A 22,728-nucleotide genomic window follows, 5' to 3' on the forward strand; every position below is an offset into this window, starting at 1 on the left:
TTCAGGCATGCATCTTACCGATTAGTTTTCAAATGCGTTCTCTCTGACGTCAATAAACAAACACGGCCCGCTATGACTTAGTTGAAGCTATCGGATCTATAAAAGATCATCAACATCGAGGCTCCCCGACTTAGAAAGGATCAGACTATACATACGATAATTTCCAGTGTGATAGAAAGCGCCTCCACTTTGATCAAAAAGAGTGAAGAAGGGTATAAAAAAAGGAGAGACGAAACGTAGGGAGAACGAGTGTATGCCTTGCCCTGAGATAGGGCTGGAAAGGAACGGACGGCAAAGCGAAGGCGAAATACGACAAGACCAGAGAAACCAAGGGCCAAAGGCAGAACAAGGGAATCAAGCTATCAAGTACTTTAACCCCCAGAGCCCCAACGATAGAGTACCAGTTCCCCCTTTAGTCACTTGGTCCTATGACATTACAGGACTCCGCCAATCCCTTGATATCCTAATATTAAGCCCCTCTGCCCCTCTGCCGAAATCAGTGGCACGGGGGCATGGCTCATGTCGTATACGATTGGGGTCATCCGGGAAATGAACAGGAATGAAAAGCCCACTCTAGAGACGGGCGGATCTGGCGGTGTTTCCAGCCGGCAAACGTGCAATAGAACCTCGTGCGAGGCTGGCACTAGCAAAATCTGTAACGTAACATGACCAGTGCTTGGGGTGATAGTGAGGAACCCACCGTTTGGTCTGCAATTTGAGACGTTGAATCGCTCATGTTGTTCCTGAGCTAAGGACTTGGTCCAACTCCACCGTCTCGGGTGCCCCACGCTGTGCTCGCGGATTGGGCCATGTCGCGCATCATGAAACAGACCACTAATATTAGGGAGTCTTGGCTCGATATGGAATCGGTCATTCGTATTCCCGCTTTGAGTGTATCTGAATTATTGGACAATAATGGCAAATGGGGATAAATGGGGTTTGTTTTGAACCTTGGAAGTATATGGGGCTTGAAGAATGTCATCGGAGACATACCGGGGTGAAGTATCAATTGGCACACCCCAAAACAAAACTCGACCGGGCACCCAGCACCTTGGGCACACCTGTCAGACATTTCAAATGTTGCTTACACTCGAAATATTCCATACCGCGACCTTTTAGATTGCCGGCAATCACTGATCCCAGCCGACTGCCCAAGTAAATTGTGTTTTGCGGGTCTCGCGATTCGTTGCCGAACAATTTAGGATCGCTCCAACACAACTGAAACAGCGAGTGTGGAATAGGAAAGACTGCCCTGCATCCCGAGATTGTCACGGGATTCCATCGAGTGATAACATAGCAGAGTAAATTGTACAGCTAAGCGACGTTTATTCTAAAATCATGGTACATGTACAGTAGGTCATTGAGGGGTGAATCACGAGCGAACGGCTTCCAATGCCTTTCGTGAGCGGACAATTGCGTCTCGTGCGCTGTGGTCGGACACATCGCCGACGCTCTTACCACCCTCGCGGACAATCCGACGCAGGAGTGCCTCCGTCTCGAGCAGGGAAGTGCGGCCTTCTTCGCGTACCTCGTCCTCCCAGAAACCACGGGCACTGTCCCATTTCTTCTGCTGGCGGCGCAAAGAGTAGATCAGGCCAATGGCACCAAGGGTGGCCGATTCGTAGGCCGAAGCAGAGGGGACGGAGAGATAGGTGAGGACAGAAAGGAAAGAGGTCAAGGTGGTGGTGGAGACGCTGAAGAGCACCAGGCTCTGGGCGAGGGCTTGGAGGGAGGGCACGGTTGTATTGAGCAGTTTGGCTCGGATATCGGGGATCAGAGTTGGCCAGGGAGGCGGAGCAGACTTGGCAGGGGTTGAGTCTGTGGTGGATTCGGGAGAAGTAATGGGTTCCTCCAGCAGGCCCGCCTGCTGGTACTTGCCCGAGTTGTAGATAACTTCTTGCTCTGCGCGGCGGAGGAACTGTTTCTCCAAGATCTCGGAAGTGATCATGCCGACATCATCAACCCGCCAGAAAAGCTTCCACCATGCGAGGCCTCGCCACCGCGGACTCGCAAAGCCTGCCTCGAGAGAGCTGCGGAGCTCCGAGTGACCCTGCTCCGCCCAGGTGACAACTCCACGCTCAAGCTCGGAGCGGACTTCCTGAGGGGTGACTCCAACGGTCTGTTCCTGAAGAGCTTGGATGTCCCGAGCAGAGACACCTTCGTCGGCCGCATTGAGCAGCGATTCAATCAAAGGGACTAGAGCTGGGTTCAAAGCTTCCCCGCTGGCCGCCTGGGAAGAGGTTGCAAGCCAGTCGACCACAGGCTGCACACCACTAGCGTTCCACCCACGTTCATACTCGGTGGCATTTTGCACAGATTCGCGGATCTTGTCCAAGGCAGTACTCGCGCGATCGATATCCACAAACGAAAGACGACTATCATCGTGTGTCTGGTTTGCCGCAGAGAGCTCGATTGCACCGCGCACCGATGCTACTTCATTCTTCAAGTCTGAACGGCCCACCAAGCTGCAAAAAGCCAGCAATCCATTCACTCCGTTGCCGCACACGATGCTCCGGTGCACAGGGTATCGGACCATGTTTTGTCGGCCCGAGTGTGATGTTGGGATGGTGACATTGGGGACGAGGAAGGTATCGGCGGAGAGAGTGGTGCCAGTCGAGGCTGCTTCAGAGCCGATTGAACCGATGAGGATTTCGATGTTGCCCTTCTTCAGGACGGGCGATCGGACTGCAAGTGTCGGGAGAAGATCATTGGGTATAGATTCAGAGACTTCGCCGTATCTATTAGATGAAAGATCCGTCAATATTCCAACCATGACCTTGATTTCGAAGTGACTTCGTACCGAATTAGTAGTCCCCGCGTCGGGTCTGCATCAAGACCCTCTAAAACATCCTCCCAGCTCTCGCGCTGGCTGAGAGGATCGGCCAGAAGCAATCGAACTAATTTTCGCGCAGAGTCGGCATTGTCTAGTCCAAGAACTGAAAAACCGCGAAATCGTCAGAGCCTGTCCTCAAAACAAAATATCGCAGCAGCGAACACTCAACTATTGCGCGGGGCATAACTCACCAGCAACTCGAATAAGAGGAGTCTCAGACTCTAAGCCACGCAAAGCCAGTTGCAACCGGCTAATACTGACTTCCTGGATCGCCGCATCCTGGACTCCGCTCAGAGCATCGTACAGCTCCTTGAACCGTGGTGGGACCGTCTTTCCCGCAGTGATAACCGATGAAGTGGTGAATGAACGAGCAGCAACAGCCGTAGGCGACTCTGGAAGGCGACCCGATCGATGCGCCGAGCCGATTTTATCAAGGCCGGTGCTGCTGGCGCCGGCACGCGTCGAAAGCGCTCGTCTCCAGGTTGAACAGGATGGGCAGTAGAAGACACCGGCACTATCCAGCGGACGCAACAGGCTCCGTGGGAGCACGCTGCGCAGTCTGGAAGGCATTAGGGTGCGGTAAGGCGAGGGTTGTGGGCGAGTCCTCGGAGATGTGAGTGAACGAGGGACTTGTTTTGAGGTCGGAAGGCGACATCGGGCTTGGCGGTGCTCCACTCACTCCCTGCTTTACATTTGTCTGTTGTAGGAATTGAAATGCAATTTGAAAGGTCATACATTAGAACAAAGCCATCATTACATGATAATCTTTTTTTTTTCTTGCCTTAAAGAAACCATCCGATATCGAGTCAAACTACACTTGTAGATCTACTGAGCCCCTGGATCCACCCATGGATCCCAGGAGCAATATCAACAAAATGAACGCGAGTCATCTGATTTGACAGCTATTATTGTAGATCCAGTTGTATAGCCAGACAATTGGTGGGATCAAGCTGATAGGAAGGGTATCGTGTCGATCATGTCGTGGCAAAGGCGTGTGCGCTGGAGGGCAGGAAGAGGAAATGCATAGAGTGTCATAATATCAGCTCAGCCAAATCCCCGGCCTTCCTAGGCCTCCCTGGGAGTGGGGTCCCGCTGGCGACGATTGCGACCCCCGCCGGCAGACCTAAAGAGGGGTTAGATATACATGTCTCATCATTGACGGGACATCACTTACATGCTGATTCTTCTGGCAACAGTGGCCAGTCCGGCATCGTTGGCAGCCTCGTGTTCGGCGCGCTCCAAGGCTTGACGACGAGCCTCTTCGCTCCGCTCGATGACCTCCTCTTGGCTAGGCGGCAGATGCTCGTTCTGGATATCGACCTTACGGGCATCCTCGAAGTTGTGAATGGCTTGCTTGATACCCTCAGCACCCAGCATGAGAGTACCCGGGGGAAGACGACCGCCAGCCGCCGTCTTCAATTCAGTAACACTCTCAGACTGCTCACGCAGCACCTGGAACACACGCGAGAGACGGCCGATAGCAAGAATTTTGTTCTTGATGGCCCGGCGCTTGATCTCGCTGGCATCGGTGGTATCCATCGGCAAGGGAGGAGAAGAGGGACCGGCAGAAGCAGAAGTAGGGGTTTCCTCCTCCTCCAATTCTTCCTTCGAGCAGGTGTTGAGAATGGCGATCAGCATATCAGTGATCTTCTCACCGACGAATGGCAGGGACCAAGTAAAGACATCCATGAAGTTGGGCAGCCAGTAGGGGTGCGGGGTGCAGTTGAATTGCCGGATGTTCATGACGTTGTTTTCATACTTGAGGACGGCGGCCTTGTTGTTGTATACGTCAAGGTAGTTGGGAGCGCTGAAAATCGTCATAACACTAGGGAATCCAGTCGTTCGAGTTTTTCTATACATACGGTACCCAGCGTCCTGGGCCTCGTGTGCTCGAATGATAGAAAGGAGGTTGTTCTTCTCGAGAAAGGCGCATGCAGCCGGATAAGAGAAGAAGTAAGAGCAACCACGAACGCTGTTGTGAATGAAGAAATCACCGGTCTTTTCCTGGCCAAATTCTTCCAGAGGATCGGCCCAGAGAAGGTCGCACATCAGACCGTGGGTCGGGGGTTCGCGGAAACGATCGATCTACTGTCGTTAGTGACAAATCGAGACGATGGGTGGCATGTACATACGGCCTTGATGTCCTCGAGGGTGTGCAGCTCCGGGCTGAGACCACCGTGAATACACAGAAACTGCTTGTTCATGACCGCCGCCAGCGGCAGAGAACAGAAGGATTCGATGCACGCCTCGTAGATCCGTTCGCTATACTTGTGTTTGCACTCGAGCTTGAAGGTAAAGTAATCCGTCAGGTGGCGACACTCGTGGTTCCCGCGGAGCAGCCAGAGCGAATCGGGATACCAGATCTTCAATGCCCAGAGGTACAAAACGCACTGCAACAGTCAGAACCGCGATTCCAATCGGAACACGAGAATATACACACCTCAATGCTAAAATAGCCACGGTCGACGTAGTCACCCAAGAATAAGTATCGTGTCTCCGAAGGATCGCCACCAACCTCGAACAGCTTCATTAAGTCGTAGTATTGGCCGTGGACATCGCCACAAACCGTGATAGGGGCATCCATCTCGAGCAGGTTCGGCTCAGAGCGCAAGACTTCAGTACCGGCGTGAATGATCCATAGCGCCTGTTCTTCGGTGAGGCGACCCTCGCGATACAGGTGCTGCTTGAGGTACTGGAGGTTCGGCTTGGAAGGGTCATCGGGGGACCAAAACATATCATCCGGCGGGGTGCTCAGGGCCGGCGCTTGCACCTCTGGTGATTTATAGACATGTCAGCGGATGGGTTGCAAACCGGCGATAGCGATTCGATGGATCTGCCGATACCTTTAACCACCCGTTCCATTGTCGACACCTGGCTTCCATCCTCCATGGTGTGCAATGAGAAATCGATCTCGGGGACCGGCTTCTTCTCGGTCACCGCGCGCGCGAGAGCTCGATCCATTTTGGAAGTAAATGGATATAGATTGCTGAAGCGTCGAAGATCGGAGCAAGGGGGCCGAGGAGGGGGGGTTCACGGCGCGGAGATCGTGTGGCGGGGTGAGTTCAGTGCGGGAAGGAGATGTCCCACAGAGGGCGAAGGAGGATCAGATAAATAGACTTTCCCCGTGGGTTGAATAATGAGGAAGTCTGGGAGGGGTGGGGGGAAAGGGGATGTTAAGAGTTGGAAGTTGGCAAAAGATCGCGTGTGATGGCGAAGTTGGAAAAAGAGAAACAAATTGGATAAGCGGGCTGGGCCTCTCTCTGCCGCTCCACTGCACCTTTGACGATGCACCAACCTCGGTTACGACTCTGCACTTTCTGGAATACGGATCGATCCAGTGATCCTTTCAATAGATCAAGATGTCACACAGAGACGAGCGGAGTTGGGCAACAGCCTCAACCGCGTGCTTGTCATGGCCTCAGGCAGAAACAGGGACCGAACCACTCGGTCTCCGCCGATTTCCAAACCCAAACACTGACAAACTGGGGTTTGCAGATAAGTGAACTGCTGCCATCTGTCGATGCAATTTCTCCTGGGCTGGCTCTTGATTCAGCTTTGTGAATACACTTTGAACACTGTCCGTGGTGCTAGACCTCTGGTCGGTCTTAGGGCCTAACGACGCAAGCTCGATGATCTGCAGCTAAGGCAAGCAGTGAATCACTGAATGCACCGGCATCTGGTACTAGATATACTCAAGCTCCTGCTGCCAGAACTGTCCATTCCTCTGTCGGGTTTTGGATCTGTTAATCGGTGACACAAGCAGGAGCGCCCTACGGGGTCGATTTGCAACACAACGGCCTGGGTGTGACTTGAGATGCGGAGAGCATTGCCCACATGTCTGAGGTTCCCCGTCAAAGTACCCTCGAGTCCATATCCATCCAGCCATTAAATCTACCTGCTGAATCTTCACTGCACTGATAATTAACATGTGGATGTGCCGAGTGTTTTGCAGTGACCATCGGTCCAATGGAGATCAACATCGGGTTACAATGTCACCACCGGGGGATCATGTCTTGAGGGTTGCATTCCCTGCGTTCCACGCAGGAGCCAAAGTAACCTTCATTATTTTAAGCATTGAAAGCCCGCAAAGCTTATATTCATGACCGAGGGATATTGTACGGGAGGGCTACCTAGAATTGATGCTATATACCAACCACTGAGGATTTGCAAGAAAACCTACTGCAATCGCACTTCAAAAGGTAACCGAATAATCTGCTTTGCAAGCAGACGAGAGATGCGCCAATTGCAATGGCTTTTACTTTCGACCGTACCTGCCTTTTACCTGAAAGCCGGGGCATTCACCAGACCATGCGTCTACCAATCCGATAAATGTGGATATACATTAATTTCAACCTATGGTATGCCATTTTAGTATCATTATATGGAATGGTGAACAGAAATAACAAAATTCAGGATACAACTTAACCGAGCTCACCCTTGCGGTCAACGACACAGCATCAATCCCACCCTTGACAGTAGATCAACTTCCTCAGGTGATATTTCACTGTGAAGACATATACGGGAACATTACAGGAAACGTATTCTGCATTAATGGATGTCTCTCATCCCAGAATCTCCTTGTAGACGACACCTGTCAAATAGCAGGCAACGGGACATGTCCACCGCCTACCAATGGCACAAGCACAGTCACGGTTACGACGACAAGCACCACTACCGTTGTTCTCAGTACAACTACGACGACGGTTACAATAACCGTTGGAGGCGGAGGATCTGTAACCTGCGTTCGGCATTGCCAGACGTGGTGTTTTGGTGGAAACTGTACTGGAAAGGGTCCATCTGTGCCGATGACTGCCCAAACATTTTTACCTCCTGCCTTTTGAGATTCCAAGGTCGCCAGAGCTTGAGTATAATGAAAACACTGTGTATACTGCGCTTTGCGATGCCTTCACACCTTCGTGTCTCGTATAGGTACCTCGGCGAAAACTCGAGTATGAAAAATCGATACAACCGAAGTCACTGACTGCTCTCATATTTGCCGAGTCTTGATATATCGAACCACGACTCAGGCATACATAAATGAAGCAAGAACTAGTTCATGCCAGAACTCGTAATGGTTATTCGATACTCTACAATAGGCCACCGTATCAAGTTTCCAAACAGACCTTTCAATTCTGCATTGACTATATAGGGAAACACAGACTGTGTTCCTAGCAAAGAATGAATGCCTCCTGCTCATATCAATCCCTGATAATGGATACGTATTTGTGATTGCTAGGACCAGAAGGGAGTTGTTTAACTAGACCCACGCCATGAACACAGCAAAATGCAGTGCATCTCCGCACTCAGGCAACTGCTTCATCATACTTAGCAACGACTGGTAAGTGGTCCACAACAACGATGCAGATATCCCAAATACCAGATGACTACATGATGCATTGGTCATTGCGAGTGCCGGGCTTGGTGTCACAGCCAGCGAAGCAGTAGCTGTTTCCGGTGATGGTGCCGAGGATATCGGTGCAGTGGAACAAGCATTGGGAGATCTGAGCAGTTGTGAGGGGCGGGATTGAGACTGTGTCGTTAACTGCTGCAATGAGTTGGGCTATGGTGTAGTCTTGTCGTAAAGTAAGAGAAGGTCCCTCTATGGCCAGGCTGGTATAGATACATACTATAAGGGGTACCGAGCAGGACGGAAGCGCACTTCAATGACTGGTATTCGCAGTTGGTGGCTTGCTGAGCTTGTGCTCCAGCAAGTAGCAGAGCAGTAGAGATGATGAGCTTGCAAATCATTCCGAGTGAATCTTGAAGGGAGAGATAAGTCTCAAATAATGACGAAATTTTGAATAAAGATTTCCTCTGTCTAGCTCTGGAAGTCTGCTTAACGGATATGTGGGGATGTACTTCTCCCGTATTTATAGCTGCAATCGTTCATGTTCAAGGGCCAGATAGGTGAGCCACATCTACTACTGTTTTAGCCATCTGCACATGTGAGAGTTTGGGATCGGCTAGATAAGGGATGCTACACTGACAGGCCACCACGCAGTTTTTTTAAAAAAAAGCACCACTTTCGTACTTGGTTCGGTGTAATACATCTAATGTCGGGGCCGAGGAGTAATGGGCCAGATTGGTCAGATAAGTGGCCCTCACATACTCGAATTTGCATATGATCAAGGCTTGCATGCAGGGCATTCTAATGGCTCATGAAGGAAAGTAACCTCCTTACTCTGCTGAGCCTTGATAGTCCGGAACTAGGAAATGGAGCTCTTGCAGAACGCTTAATTCAAGGTTCAGCTTCCATTATCAAGAAAGTTTCCTGTTCTCGGGTGAATCGGATGGTTTGATGTCGCACAACCAGGCTTCCAAAAAAGAGACATTTGGCTCCCTCACAGAGAAAGTAGTATCAATTAGGTACCTACCAGTCATCAGACCTTCGAGTGCCGGCTGAATGGAAGGTGCGAATGTCACTTGAGGATGGCCTCGATACCAATAGAGGAAGGAGGCACTGGCCGGACATCTCCTGTTAGGAAGAATCGAAACATATTGGTTCCTTTGCTGATCGAGAAAAGTGCCGACACTCACTGCCTATTTGGTTTAGGGCAGATGCCTTGTGTGTCTGTAGATCCGATAAAGATGTTTTCAAATTACTGTTTAACAGCGGTGTTGATCTTAAATACCGCTCAGATTGGATGATATCGCTGCACAAGCATCATCGTTACAAAAGCTTGTATCAAGCTACTTCTGGAGGCCGGAGCAGATCCAACGGCACATCATCGTACTAATTTTGGATCACACACGAAAAGGTTGCGGTTGATGCTCAGTAATGGTCTTTAATTTAAAAGGAACGAAACGAAGAGTGCGGTGACTTGATTGCCTGTGGATATCATACCTCGATGCACTGTAGTATCCAGATTATAGAACCCATGATCGTCGATAGTTATTCTTCCGTATTAGGTGAGAAATGGCCCCAATCCCTATGGGGCTCATAAATGCGCCCTGGCATTTTGGCCCCAAGCCTCGATGACGAAGGCCAAGTCTCGATGACGAAGGCCAAGGGTAGCCAAGTGGGTATGCTGGGTGTCCTTGGGTTAGTCCTCAGGTGCCTTATAAAAGAGCGATTGTTCGTTCCATCCGGCTCGGTACAAGAATAACGGAGTATTTCGCAGCTCAAACAATTCCCCCTGTTCCAGACCGAGAGGAGAGAAGAAATAATTCATTTCTTAAATCACACTCTGTTTAAATCCGATCATCCATCCCGAACTGAAACCACACCCTGTTTTCTGCTTTCTTAAAGATGTGTTTTGGTTTCTACGTTAAGCCACACCCCCCACGCCGGGAAAAATACGGAAAGAACAACGACAAATATCTTCGCGACTATGATCGATACCAGAAGGAATACGAAAAGTACATGGATAAGGACAATAGACGGAGACGTATGGCGAATTCCAACACCGGCGCCGTTGCAGGGACTTCGGCTGCTGTATCTGGTGGGCCTTGAAAGTGTTTAAAATGACTGGACGTGGCTTGATTTCGTTTGTTGAATTTATGCAAAGATGAAAGCCGGTATGTATGTACAGGACGGGGGCCTCTATCTGGATCAAGGCGGCGCTGTAAATAAAGAGTTGCATTCTACATCCTCTTCCTTGCACAGTACATACCTATAATGAAGAAAAAGAATGGATCGACTCCTCCATCTCTCCCCCCGAGGTAATTATTGTCGCAATAAAGACACAATGGGACGGGGTGTGACAAAGTTCAAAAAGGAAAGGGCCTGGCCGCGAATCGAACGCGGGTCTCCACCACACCTGTGGATATGTGATCGAACCCAAAGGTGGAAGTCTACCACTAGCCTACCAGGCCACACTGAAATACAGTGGAGAATTTGTCCGATTTACGTACCTGATATATAGTCAACTGGACCAGATTTGTTAATTCTGTATCACTCATGGCAGAACCAAAATCAATAAACCAAGTGATGAATGTGGATTTTGAGCATACTCAAAAACGCGGCAACTAATTAGACTCAATGAATTGGCCAAATGACCTGATCACGGTGGACATGCCTTGGTTCTTTTCTGAGCCCATCTTTTCCCCGGCTCTATACACTCATCACGGAGAAATTTGACCTTTGGTCCGCTCCGAAAGTAATATGTTATAATATAAAGAACAGGCTAAACGGGTTTACAACAAAGTTTTCCAAGCACTGTATTTGAAATGAGACCTAAACCAACACCAGTTTTGAATCCACCTTACCGTACATATCTCTTCAATATCATAGAAAAGTATTCCTTTGCATGCGTGCAGTACATGTTTGCAGTTCGTGTTCAATCGATTCCAACGCAGACCTTTTTTCCTCTAGTGTGTAATATAAGCAGGTCAAGTTCAACGGAATAAGTGATACCGCCAAGCCTTGCCAGTTTATCTTTTCCGTAGAACCACCCCCCTCAGCTGGAGCTACTCCTCATTACCCCAGCGAAATCGGTTGCGTCTTCATTTGGGAACTACTTGAAGCTGGTCAGGTTCGTATTGAAGTCATGCAACAGCAAGCTGTTAACCAAGAGAATATTCCCTTCGCCGTATCTCAACTTCGAGGTATGGAAATGACTTTTCAATCAATCGATATACAAGCAATCTCTTGACATTCATTCAAGAGGAAGGTTCAGCCGTGATGTCGACGCCGTGAAGAGGCTTCCTCGCCCAGATTCTTCGTCTGCATAATGGTCAGTCAGGGGATATTTAGCAGCTTAAAGCACGTCAATCAATGTGACAACACATACGCTCTGTGGTAGGCATGAAATCGAGGGTTGCTCAATTCCTTCCGCATCTTGGCCACATAGACCTGTACTTCTTCCTTTGTCCAAGGAACCGGGTCCCCAAACTTGGTTAGAAGCCACATACCGTAGCCTTCCATACCCGACAGCCAGTGTTGGAAGTTAACAGCGCCAGCTTCTTTGTACCCCTTATCTTTCGGCCAGGCTCCGATGGGCCACTTGTATTCTTTGGTGTGGATGTCCTCAAAACCAGCTTTCTCAATCGACTCTCTGAAAGTGCGCATAATACCGAGAGGCTTGCCCGCTTTATCGGCTACAAGAGTGAATCTGGGACCCCAGCTCCAGAGCAGACTGTCTTCAGGAACGCTGTCGTCATCGCATTCGATAAATGAACTCATTTCGAGCTGTTCGATCCATCCTCCGGATTTAATATGGCTGCATCCTCATTCTCATTAGCAAACTACCGAGTTGAGATTATTGAAGCGGGATTTGTCAAGGCTCACTCGTAGCATTGTTTGTAAAGATGATCTGTTTCCACCGGTGTGAATGCTGAGTCGAGCAGCCGGAGATGAACTAGATCAAATTCATCACGCCATGTCCAAGGCTGAAGGATGTCGTCCACCTCTAGGAGGCAATTGGGAGGTATCCAGGATACTGGGGGTGGGAACAGGTCCACACCACGCACGGTCGCTGTTTATGGGGTCAGAATAGGCGGTTTCTAAGGTGCTTTTTATTGTTTGAATCGAGGGGTATACCATTGGGGAACAAATCAGCAACATCGCTTGATTCAAGTTAGCATGGCCTAGCGATCCGTTCGGTGATGCTCTTTCATACATCGCCCATGAGCCTGTTCCAGTTCCGATATCAAGAATGTGCTATCTATGTCAGTATTGATAATTTCAAATAGAGCCTAATTATTTACCTTCGGGTCTTTCCCCACCGGCGATCTAAAGAACGGGTTCTCCTCTTCCAAATCCATAATCAGAGCCAAAAGATGGCTAACATTTCAGTAAAAGACTGTGACTTTGTGTCTCGATGGGACCAACCTTGCTTCATATGTTTCAAACATCTGATCATCCGAAGGGACACTGAAGGAGTCAGAATAGCCTTCCTCTTGCCTGGTTCAGTGGTCCTGTTATCATACTGAGAGCCGTTTGGGCGGAGAGTCTGGTATCTATCAACCGGGTGAGCACTATATAAGGCATAGATGATGGGGAACCTACCTCCGACCATTCTCCACTAGTCCCCTGTAGATAGCCGAAGCAAGAGACGTCGTTTCTCTAGATGCCAGTGTTAACTATGTTCGTGTGGGCGATGCTACGTCTCATACGATTGCCAGTCATCTGGGGCGTGTTCGTCGGTACTATAGTGCAGGGTCGGGTCCTATGAAGAAAATCAACACATGGATTAGAACGTTCTCGCCAGTCACACTAACAGCTGCAATTATTTCGCTTGTCATCGTGAATAAGGTAATGGGTACGTTTGCGAGCCTTATTTGTAAAAGAAAGAAGGGGGGTTGTTCAAACAGAGAAAAAGCTTCAAGAGGCTGAGCCATATGAGGCGTGAGTCCTATTTTACATGAAAATTGGACCTAGCTCTACTCGGTTTAATCCAACCAAACACACGGCACGCGAGGGGATCGAGTCCTCCGCTGCTATTCCTTGATCGGCGGGTACAGGCTTTCGCTGGAGGATTTCGAAGCTACTTGGCCTATTTGACAGGGGTCGAACTTGCGGTCCTAGAGTGGAACCCCTTGCTAGACAAGGAAAGACAGGGCATTGGGCCATCGGACCCAATCGATCTACCAACCACGGCGCTTTCTGGTTGCTGGTATGCCTGACAGCATTTCGTAGCGGGATCACATTATGTGTCGTGGTTAAGTCACACATATGGCATATCTTGGTTCGATGGTCAAATTAGGAAAGAGAACATATTGCATGCATAGCATATGCGACAAGACATATAAAGCAAAGCAATCGACATTGGCTGGCTGCTGACATACCCCTGCAGGACTATTCCATAATTGGAAACACCCTGCGAACACCGTTGAGGCGCTAACGGGGCTGATGCGGAGGAAGCAGGTAACCAGGCAGTCTCTCCCCCACTTGGGTGCCGAGGTGAGATCAAGTGTGTGGGGTTGGGAGTTACTTGGGTGGGAGACGGAAAGAGAGGCGATCATCGGCGTTCGGCCGAGCGGTGGAACTCCGTCTTACCTCTGTCAACACCCTCCTCTGTCCGCCATGTATGATTCGTACCGTGAGTATGGCCTAATATCTACATTTGCTTGGTAGCTGACCCCGTTAGGTCCTCATTTGCTCCTGGCCCAGGTGCCTCTGACCGTCTCGCCCTTCATCAACCTCCCCACTTCGGTCACTCTGCCTTACACCTACAAGTCTGTCTCCTCGACCCTCCCGCCGTCTGTCACAATCGACCCAAGTAATCCCGGAGGCAAGGCCCGCTATGTCGTCTCCTCCAACGGCGAACATGCAGCACACCCAGACGAGATCCTGGCCGCGTGCCAATCCCTCGAGCAGCACCTGAAGAAAACCCGGAGTGATGCCGAAGAAGCCCTCAAGGCCTGGGAGGAGTCCATTCGACAGCGGGATCTGGCAGAGAAGCGACGTGTCGCGCCCGGGTGGCTGGATAGTGAAGAGAAACTGCTACGGCCGAGCAGAACATCGATTCCCCCGGAATCCCAAGGAGGGGCTGAGAGTCTGTTAGACAGCACCTCGGCCGATCAGGGTTCCTCAAGTATGCCAGCAATGGCCCCTCGGGATGAGGGAGCAGAGTTGGATCGAGCGTTTGGTGGGCTGGGCGTGAAATGAACCAGTGTTCGCCTACCCCGCGAAGCTCTCTGACTTCTCCCCCAAATATCAACCTTGTCTGGAACGCATATTAAGCTAAGCGCCTTCTTGATTGATCACCAGCTTGGAGCAATAGCTAGCGTTGCAGGGCTTGGGCATGGCAAATTGCGGGCCCAAGGTTCCAATGGACTGATCTGATCCACCTACAAGCAGCGGATAATCCCCCTCCCTGTCCGCTGCAGCTAAGATCTGAATGAGCACAGCACCTGAGGCTCTCTGGAATGTGACATGTAATGGAGGAGCCTTTTTCAGGCGATTCAGTTCATTATTTCTCCTACATTCCAGTGATGAATGATTGTCCCACTCGTCTCTAGAAGATCAACGGAGATAGTAGCTTTGGAATAATCTATTCTCTTTCGAAGTAAATGCAGATTTCCATTTCTCCAGGCAATTCGTCTTGCATGAGGGGCAATTTCCAATGTTATAGTAGTCTCCCGAGGTCCAGTCCGTAGAAGTAGTCTGTCCAGGTGTCCGTTGGGTGAAAGCATAGAGGTTCAATATATACATATCGAGGAATGAATTTCTCTAACAAGTACGCAAATGAGTTCTGATTTCACCGTTGACACTTTCTTGTAAATTTAGCGGCAATTTTTCAGCTTTATATGCAGCCCTTGACCCTGCTACTGTAAATTAGGTCTATCGACTTGACTGGTTGTCGGACAGCTCTACCGCGGGCGGCCAGAGCTTGAGCTGCGCCCCCTCCGCCCGGGAGCTCCAGCTTTTTTCGGTGACAACCGCCAACGACCCCAATCTCCCCAATTTAACCACGACGAAACCACCTAGCAGTTCACCCGATTTAATCACCAATTATTCACAATGGAGACGCTACGGACCGCTCCGGAAGCATCGACTTTCGTCCCGATCGCAGAGCACCAGTCGCGAACACCGAGCTCGTTCCATGACGGACCTCCGGTGCTTCACTACCAGAGCCAGCGCTGCAAAGTCGTGATTCTCGAGCGCGACCTCGTCGCCACACCTGCTCTTAATGCGCTGCGCGGAGCGAACGCCTCTGCGAACGGGTCCGCGCAAGAATCAGAGCAGGACGAGGAAAAAGAGATCGCCATTGAAGACGTCGACACGTGGGTGACATCCGAGTGAGTGCTCCAAAATACAGAGAGACAAACGGAGCTAACAAACCGACTATCTAGTAAATTCCTCCTCTTTTCTCCCTCCGCGTCCACGGGAGTTTCCATTCCCTATCCCTCCATCTCCCTGCACGCCATCCAGCGCCTGCGCGTACCGGGCACCGACGCCGAGGTGCAAGGTCTGTACATGCAGATCGCGACACCGTCCGCGCCCGCCGAAGATGACGAGGAGCAGTGCATCACGCTGACCGTGGTGCCACCGGCAGCCGCAGAGCGCGCAACGGAAGACGTGAGCTCGGAGCCGGAGGAAACACCGACGCAGATGCTGTACGGTGCTGTTTCGGCGTGCTCAAACCTGCACCCGGATCCCGTGGAGCCCGGTGATGAGGACGAGGACGAGTCTAAGTTCCTGTCAACCGAGGAACACGGACAGGCATTGTTCCAGCTCGGAAGAGAGGCGCTGGACTCGAGTAATGGGGATCTGCCACCGCCTGTTGAAGGGAGCTCTGGGTGGATTACGGCGGACAATATGCATGAATTCTTTGACGAGGATGGGAATTGGATTGCGGAGGGTGAGCCGCCGGCTTTCCCGCTCGGTCCTGGAGCTGGGACTGTGAGGGAAAGAGATAATGGTGACGAGAACGGCGAAGATGACGAGGGCGAGGAGACGAAGTGGCGGAGGACTGACTAAATATGGCGTACGGCTTGCTGCTTATATCTTCTTCTACTGTTCAAGAGGCGATGGTACAAGCGTAAGGATAGTCATGAATGTGCTATGATACCACAAAATACGAAATCGAGATGGATGTTGATTCCAGAAGTTTCTAATTACGACTACCTATACGGTGTATATTGAATAAAGACAGGTCACACGTCAAAAAGGGAGAAGGGGAGGGCGGGGGGGAGGGCAGAGAAGATAAAACAGAAATGAAGAGGCTCCAGGTAAGAAGGTATAATACTTTTGAAGCAGAGGAGTGAACAGAAAAAAACCGCCGGCGAATCATTACTCTCTCAGAAAACCCTCACCATCGTACAAACTCATCGGGGTAGCAGCCCCAATCCCTAAGCCGAGAGCCTTCCCAGTTGGTGTTGTCATGCCTCGTCGCGCAGAGGCAGGGGTGGGAGTAATTTGTTGGCCGTTCAATCGGGTAGGAGAGCTATTCTTGCAAAGAGATCGCGGGGTACTGTTTTTGGCGTGGGTTGGCGAGACGTTATCAGGGAACGTGTATGTCCCAGGGAGATGCGTGGCCGGGGGCTTGGGTGGTGAGCCTCCGCGGTTGGCATCTTCCCAGATCGTGACGCGATCTCGCACCGTTGAGCTTCCTTTGCTGGTTGTAACGCCGTACATGGGTGATGCAGGCAGTGGACCAAGACCACCAGCCAAGGAGCCCTGCGAGTTACGATCCCGCCGATGTACGCCATCAGATGCGTCGGTAGCAGCACGGTGGAGGGAGTCGGTTGATTTCCGCCAGTCGCTTCCTTGAGTCCCAGTGACTAGAGGCAATCCACTGGTCAAGCCGGGTCCGATGAACGGGTCAATGGAGGCCTTGGATGGAGACCGTGCCGAGTTGCTGCGTGCAGCCCTGGGAGCCTGAGGTGGTTGGCTGCGCGGGCCCTTCACGGCGGAACGACGTGGGCTTCCAGTACCAGGGGAGTTTTCGTATGATGACAACGGGGCTTCAGGAAGCTCCCAAAGAGGCGGGATTCTTGATGGGGAAGGCGTGTGGGTGAGAGCGTCATCGGTGTCTGGGGGGAGAGCAGTGTCAAGCCCAGGCAGATCTCGGTGCTTGTTCAAAGGATTCGTATCGAGGGCATCACTTGGGGATTGCTTCCTTTTCTTCGAGGAACTCTTGTTGACATGAGACTGCGGCTCCTCTGCGAGAGGGCCCAAGGTGCTTGGCTGAGCCTTGTTCCGCCTGCTGGCCCCCTTGGAGAGAGACACTGGCGACGTTGTGTTGGCCGGCAGGGCCGGCAATGACTTTGCATTGATAGTACTTTCGCGCAGGTCCACCTCTTCCATCTGATCAATATCCTCGGGCTCTTCCTCCACCGTGGGGGAGAAGGCAGGTCCGGTGAATGTCATAGGAGGATGAATCGAGATACGCACGCAGTTCTGGCGTCTGTGGCCTTTGCGCTGTGAATTTGCACTCTTCAAAGCAGAAGTCAGAGGACCTCGCTGGGACAGACTGGAGCGTTGCATAGTGCTTGGAGGCATTGAGGAGGAGATTGTTTGTCCAGGAGACCCAGCAGAGAACAGGGTTCCAGTCGACTGGGGAGAGCCGCCGTAAAAAGGATCATGCTGCTGCTCGTTCTCGTAGACTGTTGGTTGCTGGAACTGGCTGAAGTGGGGAACGCAGCCGTTTTGTGAGCCAGACGACCTCCAGTTGATAGAATTCAGCATCTGGAAACCCTTTATTGACACAGGAGTACCGCTCCGGAGTGATGCATTCCTGGACGGTGGATTTGATGACAAGGAGTCGCTCCGGCATGGCGGGCCACTCCAACGTTGACTTGAGCTGCTAGGGTTTCGGGAGGTTGTAGTCATGCTGCGTCGAGGTGAAATCCAATCCATTGAGGACTTCTTTCGAGCCTCAGCGGTCGAGGAAGAGCGAACAGGGAAGTTTTGCAGGGGCGGCATGGCCGTGTTGGTATTGGCAGCAATGAAGCTTCGTCGCCCGTCCTTCTTTCCAACATCGTTGGCGCTGAATGGCACAAAGGTGCCTCCAGATGGGAAGATGGGCGACGTCAGGTCGGTGTCTGCAGATCCCGGGCCGTTCCTGCCATCATCCAGAATCGAGCTGTTTGTGGTATCAAGACTCATGGAAGATAGGCGCATTACCGAATCGTTCCTGGCGTAACTCATTCTGTCCGTTGGAAATGCAGCCGGTGGCGGAGGAGGAATTGGGTCATCTGGTGCAATGCCTGCTGATTGACTGCAGATACTGTTACCTCGAATTCGCTGTGGTAATTCCTCAAAGACTCTCGGTGGCGGATCAAACATCTCCTGCGAGTTGCGGTCTTCCAGAACTGGGAACAACCCGGATCGTTCCTTTTGGCTGGGGAAAGGCCAGCCTGGGGATACTGGTCGCATACCCAAGTGAAAACCGGCATTATCCTGGTTCATTTCCGGTGTGTGTCTGGGCGTTCGCTCTGCTGGCAATTCAAGAACCCCTTCAACTGCGGAGAGTGGGATGTCGTCTTTCGAAATGCGTGGAGGGCTGATTGGATGGTGGATGACGGTTTCGTCTACCGTGGCCATCGAGCTCAGTCGACTATGTTTGGAGAATCGTGATAGTCGTCTTGAACGGGTCCGAGAGATCGAATGGCGCAACGACCGCGCTTTCTCTATTAAGGGGAAAGATGGATCCGAATTGTTCTTCCTCACTAGACTTTCTCGTGAGGTTAATTGACCCCATTCTCCCGGTTTGCCATAGGGCAACTGTCCATGGGTCCCCAGGACATGTCCTTCTTCGTGAGAAAGTTCGGTCAGGGTATTTCCCGTGAAGGTATTGGTGCTCCGGGCATATTGTCCCTGCTTGAGACGGAGGAGTCTCAGCGCATGACGCTCCTTGCGAACTCTGACCCAGACCACGATTCCCACGACCGAGAAGACCACGAAGATGGCCGCAGCCGAGGCGGCGATGGCGACGACGCTACTCAGTTGCAGCATAGCCACCAGCTAACTGCTTTGATCAGAGTGCGACTCGCGAGATCAATGATTCAGTCGCTCATCCGCATGCGAAGTTTGAAGTGGTTCGCTCGGTTATCGTTCCAACTTTCGTATACTGTCAACGCAGCCGTTGAATCCGTAGAAAGCAACAGGGCCACGGATCAAACCAGAAACAGAAGCACAACAGAGTCTCGAGGAAGCGAAAGGGCGCCGTGCGGGCGGCATTCTGGTGACATTGTTATGGGAACATTGGTCGGTACCGAGGAATGGGGGGCGCATCGCCAACGGCATCGTCAGGAATGTTGGCGGCCACACAGTCCTCCGCTACCAAGGGAACGACGCAATTGATTGGGTTGTTCGTGAGTACAGACAGGATCTGGGTTGGAATGGAAGTTCCCAACCTCATCGACATTGTAATATACTATACTAGGAAGTGTGATCAGCATGATGGTCAAGAATGGTGGCGCTCCCTCGTGAGATAAAGCCATCTGAACAGGTGAGCAGGTGAGCACATGAACAGCTTTCAGCAGTTCTTAGAAGTTCTAGGCAGTTGGCAATATCCTGTTGTTAATCCCAGCATGTTATGTTCGATCCATGCAGGTGACAACGAGGGTAACTCGCCCGCGGGTTCAGCGTCACCCCACTGGATCGATGCAGTCGCGCCCGCATGAGTGTCCATGAGGATCCAATTCGAGGTCTCAACCGACGCTGGAGATGGAGGTCGGACATTGTTGATATCTCGGGCGAATGGTCCGCTGGTCGGGACACATCTGTTTCTCCACTGTATCGAAAGCAGAGACACGCCAGGGAGATAGTTTACCTTCCGCCCCTTTTCTTTGGTCTATAGTTCCAGTCTCTGTACAAAATAACTCTTAGAGTACAGGGTGAGCCAACTCTCCTTCACGGCCCGCCCGAGCTGTCACCTGATCCGACACACCGGATACGTCAGATCGGCATAACAAAAGATGCCATATCTGGGCAAGACAACAGCACCCAGCATCCACCATGATACGGCCTCAACATTATCTATGAGATCTGAAATCGACCCTGTCTCGTCAACAGCATCGCGTCCAACAAATCCTGGGGCGCATAGCGTCATTACCCACAGGAACGATACGCCGCGATTGAGGCAGTGGACAGATGCCAGAGCTCGCCCCCACCAGAGATCCAGGGGAGGGGGTCTAGTCCTCCTATCTCCTGCTTCCCCGCCAGCGCATTACGCCGTCTGACCGCATTGGATGGGTATTCCTTCCAGAATTGCCCCTCCGCAGCTATATTTAATTGATCCCCCGGATCTCGGAAGTTTTCCTGTTTCTTTTCTTCCTACTTCGTCTATACTTCAGTCTATATCCCCTTGCACACAATGGCTGCCAACCCGATCAAGAATGGACTTTTCGTCCATAACAATACCGTTGCTCCCGAGCACCCCAGCTTGATGAGCATGTTCTCCCTCAAGGGCAAGACTGCCATCGTCACTGGTGCCGGTGCCGGTATCGGTCTCGCCGTTGCCCAGGGCCTGGCTGAGGCCGGTGCCAACGTGGCGCTGTGGTATAACTCCAACACCAAGGCTTCTGAGCGTGCCGCCGAGATTGCCCAGAAGTACGGTGTGCAGAGTGTGTCTGCCCACTGCATTGCCAGCCAACCGACACAGCTAATTGACTTTCTTTCTTTACAGCCAAGGCCTACCAGGTTCAAATAACCGACCCCAAGGCCGTCCAGGCCGCTACCGACGCTGTTGTCAAGGACTTCAACGGCCGTCTCGACGTCTTCATTGCCAACGCTGGTATCCCCTGGACCCAGGGCCCCATGGTCGACGGCCCTCTCGAGCACTACCGTGATGTCGTCGCCATTGATCTTGACGGTACCTTCTACTGTGCTAAGGCCGCTGCCGGTCACTGGCGCCGCCAGAAGGAGGAGGGCACCGATATCAACGGCAAGAAGCTCACCAACTTCACCTACGGTAGCTTCGTTGCGACTGCTTCCATGAGTGGCCACATTGTCAACTTCCCTCAGATGCAGGCCGCCTACAACGCCGCAAAGACTGGTGTTATCCACCTTTGTACGTGATCTTCAATCCTCCCGTTGCGAACCCGCTAACAATTCCGACAGGCAAGTCTCTCTCCGTCGAGTGGGTCCGCTTCGCCCGTGCTAACACCATCTCCCCCGGCTACATCGCCACCGAGATCTCCAGCTTTGTTCCTGAGGACACCAAGAACATCTGGCGTGACAAAATCCCCATGGGTCGTGAGGGTCAGGCGCACGAGCTGAAGGGTGCCTACCTCTACCTGGCCTCGGATGCGTCATCTTATACTACCGGTGCCGACATTATCGTCGACGGCGGCTACTGCGCTCCCTAAAGCAATTTACAAAAAAGCGTTTGAGAAGGGGTCTGATATTTACGAGATACGATATACATATTACGAGATAGAAGATCGAGATGACACAATATTTTTTTTGGTTATCTATGAACGATGCCTATGCCGGTACAATATTATCCCCTCGTAAGATGGAACAGATTTCCTACCAGCATTCAAAATTCACTGTGCGATGAAGCCGAGCTAAGAGCGCCAACCGCCAGCTATCCCTGGCTGTACCCTTGCGTGGTGCATGCAGCCCTGCAAGCTTTCTCGATAAGCGGAGTCGATCGACCGTGGCGGCCCAAGCTGGAATCTCGTGACTAGCGTACATACGTCAAGTTGCGTGGACCCCTCACTCGATATGCTCGGAGCTTGCTTGCTCGCCGCTGCCGTTATGAACGTTGATGTAGGGCGCGCGATCGAACTCGCTGATCTCGTTACCTGCTTCGAAGTTGGCTTGCAAACGCTCAACCGTCCAGTCGACCACCCGGTGCAGCCATGTGCTGGGTCCGCCCTGCTGCATACGGCGCGCATGCTCGACCTCCCACTCCATAGGCATGATCTTAGGTGAGATGTTGATGAGGCCAGAGCTTGAAATTCGCGTGGATGCCATGTGGGTTGACCGTGATGGGTACCGAGGTGAGATCTCGCCGTCCCGCGAGTCGTTACTGGCGCTGTCGGGTACTGTATCATGGCCGTGCGAGCTCGAGTAGGTTCTGTCGGTGCTGTTGGTGCTGTAAGTACCATCGCTGCAGGATTCTGAGTCGGATGGATACTCGAGCTCCGCGTCGTCCAACATCGACACGGCGACAGTGTTGCCGGACATGTCAACCAGCTCGTATCCCGTGTCCTTGCCGAGTTGGCGTCGCCTGACGATACATCGGCGGATGCGATGTACGATTCTGCGGACCATACGTCGAGCCTTCTTCTCAGAAGGTTGGATGCAGCGGTACAGGAAGTTGCTGCCGGCCTTCAAGGTGTGGCTGATGGCTTGGCGATTCAGGTATGCCGTAAAGGCGAAAGAGAGGGAAAGAAGGACTAGAGGGAAGGTCAGAGATACTTTGTCGGTCATGATGCGAAAGATTCTCATTGACAGGAGCTTGGTTGCGAGTTTCTTGATGTGTACGCACTGAGGGGCAGCTAATTTACTACGCAGACGGACACCGACGACGACTTAGCGATCTCTACACGAC

The 22,728-nt window shown here is 51.7% G+C and overlaps 10 protein-coding genes across 10 annotated transcripts; 4 read left to right on the forward strand and 6 right to left on the reverse strand.

Annotated features, from left to right (window-relative positions):
• Positions 1 to 1,372: 1,372 nt before the first annotated feature.
• On the reverse strand, positions 1,373 to 3,403 carry N7498_010913 (uncharacterized protein; the record flags this gene model as incomplete). The annotated part of the gene is made up of 3 exons (XM_058457969.1): positions 1,373 to 2,738; positions 2,801 to 2,936; positions 3,025 to 3,403. 3 exons carry the CDS (start codon positions 3,401 to 3,403, stop codon positions 1,373 to 1,375), a joined length of 1,881 nt encoding a protein of 626 aa, XP_058304868.1.
• A 495-nt stretch (positions 3,404 to 3,898) lies between these two features.
• On the reverse strand, positions 3,899 to 5,925 carry N7498_010914 (serine/threonine-protein phosphatase 2B catalytic subunit; the record flags this gene model as incomplete). Its single annotated transcript, XM_058457970.1, has 5 exons — positions 5,677 to 5,925; positions 5,274 to 5,605; positions 4,966 to 5,223; positions 4,008 to 4,918; positions 3,899 to 3,956 (listed from the first exon to the last, which is right to left on the reverse strand). Exons 1-5 carry the CDS (start codon positions 5,792 to 5,794, stop codon positions 3,899 to 3,901), a joined length of 1,677 nt encoding a protein of 558 aa, XP_058304869.1. The 5' UTR covers positions 5,795 to 5,925.
• A 2,292-nt stretch (positions 5,926 to 8,217) lies between these two features.
• Positions 8,218 to 8,581, reverse strand: N7498_010915 (uncharacterized protein; the record flags this gene model as incomplete). The annotated part of the gene is made up of 2 exons (XM_058457971.1): positions 8,218 to 8,393; positions 8,461 to 8,581. 2 exons carry the CDS (start codon positions 8,579 to 8,581, stop codon positions 8,218 to 8,220), a joined length of 297 nt encoding a protein of 98 aa, XP_058304870.1.
• Positions 8,582 to 10,082: 1,501 nt separating this feature from the next.
• Positions 10,083 to 10,286, forward strand: N7498_010916 (uncharacterized protein; the record flags this gene model as incomplete). Its single annotated transcript, XM_058457972.1, has 1 exon — positions 10,083 to 10,286. The coding sequence occupies one exon, from the start codon at positions 10,083 to 10,085 to the stop codon at positions 10,284 to 10,286; it is 204 nt and encodes a 67-aa protein (XP_058304871.1).
• Positions 10,287 to 11,434: 1,148 nt separating this feature from the next.
• Positions 11,435 to 13,018, reverse strand: N7498_010917 (uncharacterized protein; the record flags this gene model as incomplete). The annotated part of the gene is made up of 11 exons (XM_058457973.1): positions 11,435 to 11,498; positions 11,566 to 11,994; positions 12,063 to 12,249; positions 12,315 to 12,340; positions 12,394 to 12,434; positions 12,482 to 12,557; positions 12,606 to 12,647; positions 12,704 to 12,733; positions 12,783 to 12,839; positions 12,890 to 12,942; positions 12,995 to 13,018. The coding sequence occupies 11 exons, from the start codon at positions 13,016 to 13,018 to the stop codon at positions 11,435 to 11,437; spliced, it is 1,029 nt and encodes a 342-aa protein (XP_058304872.1).
• Positions 13,019 to 13,772: 754 nt separating this feature from the next.
• On the forward strand, positions 13,773 to 14,384 carry N7498_010918 (uncharacterized protein; the record flags this gene model as incomplete). Its single annotated transcript, XM_058457974.1, has 2 exons — positions 13,773 to 13,815; positions 13,864 to 14,384. The coding sequence occupies exons 1-2, from the start codon at positions 13,800 to 13,802 to the stop codon at positions 14,382 to 14,384; spliced, it is 537 nt and encodes a 178-aa protein (XP_058304873.1). The 5' UTR covers positions 13,773 to 13,799.
• An 855-nt stretch (positions 14,385 to 15,239) lies between these two features.
• On the forward strand, positions 15,240 to 16,199 carry N7498_010919 (Voldacs domain-containing protein; the record flags this gene model as incomplete). Its single annotated transcript, XM_058457975.1, has 2 exons — positions 15,240 to 15,517; positions 15,572 to 16,199. The coding sequence occupies 2 exons, from the start codon at positions 15,240 to 15,242 to the stop codon at positions 16,197 to 16,199; spliced, it is 906 nt and encodes a 301-aa protein (XP_058304874.1).
• Positions 16,200 to 16,511: 312 nt separating this feature from the next.
• N7498_010920 (uncharacterized protein) lies at positions 16,512 to 19,178 on the reverse strand (the record flags this gene model as incomplete). The annotated part of the gene is made up of 1 exon (XM_058457976.1): positions 16,512 to 19,178. The coding sequence occupies one exon, from the start codon at positions 19,176 to 19,178 to the stop codon at positions 16,512 to 16,514; it is 2,667 nt and encodes an 888-aa protein (XP_058304875.1).
• A 1,363-nt stretch (positions 19,179 to 20,541) lies between these two features.
• N7498_010921 (putative carbonyl reductase) lies at positions 20,542 to 21,535 on the forward strand (the record flags this gene model as incomplete). The annotated part of the gene is made up of 3 exons (XM_058457977.1): positions 20,542 to 20,791; positions 20,854 to 21,237; positions 21,288 to 21,535. 3 exons carry the CDS (start codon positions 20,542 to 20,544, stop codon positions 21,533 to 21,535), a joined length of 882 nt encoding a protein of 293 aa, XP_058304876.1.
• A 352-nt stretch (positions 21,536 to 21,887) lies between these two features.
• On the reverse strand, positions 21,888 to 22,607 carry N7498_010922 (uncharacterized protein; the record flags this gene model as incomplete). Its single annotated transcript, XM_058457978.1, has 1 exon — positions 21,888 to 22,607. The coding sequence occupies one exon, from the start codon at positions 22,605 to 22,607 to the stop codon at positions 21,888 to 21,890; it is 720 nt and encodes a 239-aa protein (XP_058304877.1).
• Positions 22,608 to 22,728: the final 121 nt, after the last annotated feature.

The sequence above is a fragment of the Penicillium cinerascens genome (genome assembly GCF_028974065.1).
Source record: "Penicillium cinerascens strain IBT 15544 chromosome Unknown scaffold_4_segment0_segment1, whole genome shotgun sequence".
Lineage (NCBI taxonomy): Eukaryota > Fungi > Ascomycota > Eurotiomycetes > Eurotiales > Aspergillaceae > Penicillium > Penicillium cinerascens.